The 6,249-nt window shown below is 33.4% G+C and overlaps 1 protein-coding gene across 1 annotated transcript; it reads right to left on the bottom strand.

Annotated features, from left to right (window-relative positions):
• Positions 1-339: 339 nt before the first annotated feature.
• On the bottom strand, positions 340-5,621 carry LOC125818044 (cytokinin riboside 5'-monophosphate phosphoribohydrolase LOG1-like). The gene is made up of 6 exons (XM_049497551.1): positions 5,470-5,621; positions 4,546-4,643; positions 4,354-4,384; positions 1,925-2,024; positions 1,076-1,290; positions 340-753 (listed from the first exon to the last, which is right to left on the bottom strand). Exons 1-6 carry the CDS (start codon positions 5,596-5,598, stop codon positions 640-642), a joined length of 687 nt encoding a protein of 228 aa, XP_049353508.1. The 5' UTR covers positions 5,599-5,621; the 3' UTR covers positions 340-639.
• Between the last annotated feature and the right edge of the window lie 628 nt (positions 5,622-6,249).

The following is a 6,249-nucleotide window of genomic DNA, read 5'->3' as shown; positions in this document are numbered from 1 at the left end:
TAAATTCTGTTAAACTTATAATATGAAAAAAATCTTGGTTTCATTATTTTCTTGTCTTGCCAATTTGAAACATGAGTGCTTGCCTTTCTAGTCACTAGCAACTGATCTTACTTATATATTCTTGCTCTTTTGTCTTATTTATCGTAAAGCTACTAATCTTAAAAGTATTCTTTAAAGCAAAAATTTCGATAAATCAACGAAATTGGGATTGGACTCGCGCACATGAAAAATGGACTGACTAACAAAACTAGTGATTTTTCATTTACCCCCCCCCCCCCCCCCCCCCCCGGTATAGCTTTGTTGGTTTTGAGTTTATGAGTTCTAGATTCAAGAAAATGCAACCTACTAATTACTTGATAAATATTTATACGGATTTAAAATATAAATACAAAATTTGAGTCAAAACTATTGAATTCTGTTGAATTCGTAGACAAATAATAGAAATGGAGAAGTACTAACATAATTTGCATAAATAAAAGAGAATTGACACTATCCCTATTCCATGATACAATGTCAATTGAAAATCCTCAAACAGAGAAATAATATTGTTTGAGCACTTGTTTCTGCAGTCTAAATTACTATATATTATAAACTGCTGATTTTAATTTCTCCCCCTAAACTTTGATCTTTTTTTAACATTTATGTTAAACTAGCTTGATGGCATCTTCCATTTGGTGGAGGAATATACTCTTCTATCTCCTCCTTTTCCCAATTAAGTTTTGATGCAACATTTTCTTGACTAGGAAAGTAGTCCTGCAAAATAATACGAGCTCGTTTGGATTAGCTGATTAAAAGTCATTGATAAAGATAAAGTATTGAAACTGCTTTTATAAGTAAAAAGTTGCGTGTTTTGATAAAAGTACTTAAACTGATTCTTGAGTAATAAGTATCACGGGTGAGAAAATGTGTTGATAAATGATAACCACTTTTTTTTGTTGAAATGACCAAAATGTCCTTATAGTGATATAACTATAAAAAAGTTTGGTTAAACTGAAAGTGCTTGTAAGGTTATAAGCATTTCGAGCACACTTACAAACACGTAGATACGTTAAAAAGTGTTTATAAGCTAATTTACCTCGAGTTTATTCATAAGTTCCTTAGCAGTAGGCGCGGATACAAAGATTTGTCGCGCGTTAGGGCAGATGAAACCTTCCTCCACTGCTTTGTCTATGAAGGCTAAAAGGGAATTATAGTAACCATCAACATTCAATAGTCCTACTGGTTTGTCATGAATTCCAAGTTGAGACCAAGCAATGACTTCAAGAAGCTCTTCTAGAGTTCCATATCCACCTATGAACATTATGACACGTTGAGTCGTGTGATCATCTAATCTAACAATTTTAAGTTGATTATATATTCAAAGCAATGGATAAATAGTTATGTTTTTTAACCTACAAATAAAACAAGAAATTTTACTTTTTATCTATTTGAGTTTTTAGTTAAGAAACCACAAGTGGATAAATCTAGTAGTTTGGTTCAAATTGTGTATACGTGTTAAAATATTTACTAAAATATGTATAAATTTAGAAACCAGATAAGGAGTCTTGGAGCAATGGTAAAGTTGTTTGTACCTGACTAATACATCACATGTTTGAGTCATGGAAGCAACTACTAATGTTTACATTAGGATAGGTTGTCTACAGAACCTGTATGAACGTTAGATACTTTGTGCACCAGACTGTGCTTCTTTTTAAAGTACAAACTCAATAACCAATTACTAAAACTTGAGGTAGTTGTTCGAGAATTCAGAACCCATAAAGTTCAAATTCCTGTCCTTCTCGACTCTCTGCTCCTAAACATATACATAGCAGATTTCTTTTTGAAACTCTAGTATTAGAGCAGAACAACAACATACTCAGTATAATCCGACAAGTAGGATCCGTAGAGATGGCCAAGAATCTTGGAAAGGATAATGAAAACAAACCAGGTAAAGCTATAAAAGCATCAGAATGTTTGGCCATCTCTGCTTTCCTCTGGTGCATATCTGCAACTGCTTTTACCTCTCCTACTGTTTCACCAGTTATCTGCAAATGGACACACCACATACCAAGTCAATCCAAAAGGATTGGTGAGGGTCTTTTTGTATAATTGTGGTGTCTAATCAACTTATTATGCATATCACAATTAATTTTACGAGATATCTGTTAGTTCCCACTAAAGCAAGGCATAGTCATTACCAAATGGTAACTTTATAATTTTTATAATCATGAGTGTCTAAGCGAACTTTTATTTAATTATTCTACGAGTGGTACTATTTTTTATTTCATTTGTTTTGTATCTTGCTATTCCGTTGTTATATTTTTCCTTCACTTCTGCTTCGATAACATTCCTTTTGAGGTTTCAAAAACAACGTCTCTATCCCACAAAGATACGGGGGTAAGGTCTGCGTATATCTTGTTGTTTCCAGATCCAACTTGTGAGATTACACTAGATATATAGTGTCTGAGCTAACTTGAGTTATATATCTCGACTAATTTCATGGGACATCTGTTACCTCCCATTAACACGGATACCGATAGTTTTGTCCACCAAAACTTGAACAATATGAAAACAATCACCTAATAATTCTCAACTTTACTTATTGGCAGCAAGGCTAATATCTTTTGGTGTTTTTAGGAAATTGTATATACTCCCTCCGTCCACAATTGTTTGGCAGGTATACTAAAAATAGATGTCCAAGATTAATTGTCAATTTAAACAATCAAGAAATAATTAGTCACTTTTTTCTAATTCTGCCCTTAATGATTGTGTAGTTCAATTGAAATGTTATGTGGACTTTTGGTATTGTTGATATAGTAGGGTTATATTAGTCAAACTACATCTTGTATTAAATTTTCCTTGAGGGATGTACATGACCTTACCCTGACAAACAATTGTGGACAGAGGGAGTATGTGACAAGAATAGGACAAAATTGAAAGAATATGAATGTGAAGTACACGACAAAGGGAAGGAGAACAAAAAAAGAGATTATCATATAAATTCTAGAGTAGCCTCCTCACTCAAGTCTCATCATGTGAGAGCAAGGCAATAAGTGTAACTTTCTATCATTATAGTGTTTAATTTGAATATCCATTTGATTAGAAGACTTAATAAATGGACCATGATTAGCTAAATCAACAAATTAGGTGGGGGATTAGTGGACTCAACATTTCATGTGATTTTGGTCATGCTGTGTAGAACTAGTGAAATTTCAATGATCATTTTGTTTGCTTCTTGTGACTTTTAAGTACAATTTAAGTATTTCGTGTTAAAGTAGGGTTCTAGAAAGGCTTGCACTCAAAAGGACGTTGTACTATCATGATGCAAACATCACTGGCTAAGTACACAATTCGAACATGTGACCTATAGGTTACTCCAAGACTCCCTTTCATATACAAGAACATAGTAAAGAGTAGCATGGTGCACAAAACATCCTACGTTCACACAGGGTTAGAAGAAGGGTCACACCTACCCTGACACAAACATTTGTGATTGATCCCACGACTCGCACCCTTTATAACCTATAAGTCACACAGAAACAACTTTACGTTGCTCCCCTTCATGTACAAGAACACAGTAAAAGACAGTCTAGTGCACAAATATCCTGCGTTCACAGAGGATCAATAGAAGTGACACACCTAATAAAGTGTGAAGTAGACAACCTACCTCACAACTCGAACCCATACCCTATAGGTTCCAAGATTCTCCTTCTTTTTTTATGTCTAAAGTTGCAAAGAGGACCCATCTACTTACAATAAGGGGGACCAGGAGAAAGGAAAAGGAAAGGAAGGGGACAAGGAAAAGGATGGATTTTAAAGAAGAAAAGATGGAAAACAAATTAAACACAAACAACCAAACTAAACACTAATAAAAATTCTGTTTTTTTCACTTTAGGGTATGTCCCATACCGACAAGTGCAAGAACCATGTCCAAAGATAATAAAGATGAGGTTGAAATTCCACTAATAGACTACCACAAGATCAACAAAGAATAAGAACCAAAAAATATTCTAAATATCTTATGTTTCTCCTTTCCTCTCCTCACCTACGTTGTTCGAAATCTTTAAAAATATCATCAGAAAAATAAAGAAGACTTTTGAATCATATAGTCTTAAATTAAAGATATGGAGAGTATCAAAATATACTTTAATGTAGTAGTTTCAGACATGCCACGAGAAAAGTTAAAATTAAAGAGTCGTAAAAAAACGAAAAAATATTCTTCTTAAAACTGACTAAGAAGGAGAAACGGAGAAAGTATATTTTTGAGAATCTGACATGAATGCAACAATATTTTAAAGAATCCGAACAGAAAAAAAAAAAAAAAAAAAACTTCAAAATGCTACTAGTAATGTTAAAGGAAAAAAAAAAGCATACCTCTCTAGGCATGAGTGTCCTTGGAATCACTCTGAATACAAGAACATGATAAAAATTTAAGTCAGGGGTGTGTGTGATCATAGCAAGTAATTTATCTTATTTTTGATATTACAAGTTTGACTTTTTATAAAATATTACTATACGTATTAATGATCTTTTAAGTGATCTGATAATGTAGACGTAGAAACTCACCCAAGGACATGACGACCACCACTGTAAACTGCTTGAGAGACCAATCCCATCAAGCCAATACTTCCTCCTCCATAAACTAAGTCTATATTTCTTGATACCTTTTGTACAATCAAGAATAGTAATGTCATAAAACTGAAGTAGACGATGATATAACAACAATATATTTAGTGTAATCCCTCGACTTTTATCCTACCTCGTAAAGATAGACGAATTGTTTATGATATACCATCAACTTTAAACAAATAGTGGACAATCATAGTTCTTTAGAAACTTAACCAAGAAACTAGGGGTGGGGTAGAGTGAAAAGAATATTATAAAATTGGCCCCTTATGTTTGTAAAACAACTTAATGACACATTTGTTACAAAATATCAATTAGAAAAGTTTCAAGAATGTTCTTTCAAAGTGTAGAGCCTTGAGACATGAATTTATAACATGGTGAACCAAAACTCAAATCACTTATTTTTATATAACCATGGTGTTCGAATCAATTTATACATAATTTCACCCGATAGGATGAATCAAGATTTACGAGTCACAACACTTTTTTAATAGCCATCGTGTTATGTTGTTTAGACTTTTTAAAAATGTCAATATGTTCGTGTTGAATTATCCAAAAGTAGTATTTTTTGGAGAATCCAACTCCAACACGGACACAATATTAAAAGTGAAGGGTCTGCACAACTTATATTCAGACCAATCTACACATTATTTCACGGGGTACCAATTGCTTCCTACCAACATAAGTATCAAATAACTCTGTCCATCAAAACTAAGACAAATACGAAGAAATCATCTAATGTTATGTCCTAAGTTCTCCTAGTTATAATTATAGGAAACAAAATCATTTGTGCAACAATTAGTCTATTCTTGTAAAGTATTGAAAGCAGATTTTTTAAAAAATAAACAGAGAATTTTTACTCACAAGTTCTTTCCCAAGCTCAACTGCAGCCTCTTTATAGCCACTCTTCTTGCCAGGACTACTCCCACAAAACACACAAATTTTCTTAAACTTTGATTGCTTCATTTCTTTCTCCAACTTCTCCATCTCCATTTTTCTAATGTGTGTTGAGTAGTTGCTTAACTTCTACTTTGCTTGTGTATATATTGATGTTATTGATAGTGGCCTTTTTGTAGTAAACCTCCCAACACTACACCCCACACACTTGGAGGTGGGGTAAGGGGGGGGTGGGGTAGGACCCAAGGTTGTAGTATGCAAATATCCATTAAGACAAATACATTTCATACGCTCAGAACTGGACATTTGAAGCATGAACAATATACTATGATGATCGAATAAAAATCGAAATGAATCATGCTCTAGTATCATGTAAAAGAATCAATCTCCAGATTGTTCAAGCCATATAAAGAGATTATTCATCGCTTCTTCAACTATTTTAGTTAAAGGTTTCTTGAAATTCTTTTTTATTAATTGTCACGTGCTTATACAAATTGCATTCCATATTGAATGTTGAATAAATCAAGCTTGACACGCTTATATCCACATCCACTCACATTGCTATCAGGTATCATATTCCTCCTCTACCCTTCTTAAGTGCATTACTCAATTTGCCCCTTCACTTGTTGTTTGTTGTTCAGCCGAGGATCTATCAAAAACAATTCTTCTATCCAGTAAAATCTGCATACACCACTAAAAGGTTGTTTGGTACATGGGATGGGATAAGCATATATCCCATTATTTTGT

Source organism: Solanum verrucosum, unplaced genomic scaffold (assembly GCF_900185275.1).
Source record: "Solanum verrucosum unplaced genomic scaffold, falcon-dt-bn FXZP01000253.1, whole genome shotgun sequence".
In the NCBI taxonomy this organism is placed as follows: Eukaryota; Viridiplantae; Streptophyta; class Magnoliopsida; order Solanales; family Solanaceae; genus Solanum; species Solanum verrucosum.
This window is presented reverse-complemented; position numbering and strand designations above follow the sequence as displayed.

Excerpts from the sequence above, each read along its gene's own strand:
- LOC125818044 (XM_049497551.1), bottom strand. The coding sequence starts at position 5,598 with ATGGAGATGGAGAAGTTGGAGAAAGAAATGAAGCAATCAAAGTTTAAG. Across the intron at positions 4,644-5,469 it reads TTGAGCTTGGGAAAGAACTT|GTATCAAGAAATATAGACTT; the intron begins GTGAGTAAAAAT and ends ATTGTACAAAAG. Across the intron at positions 4,385-4,545 it reads GGTGGTCGTCATGTCCTTGG|AGTGATTCCAAGGACACTCA; the intron begins GTGAGTTTCTAC and ends TCTTGTATTCAG.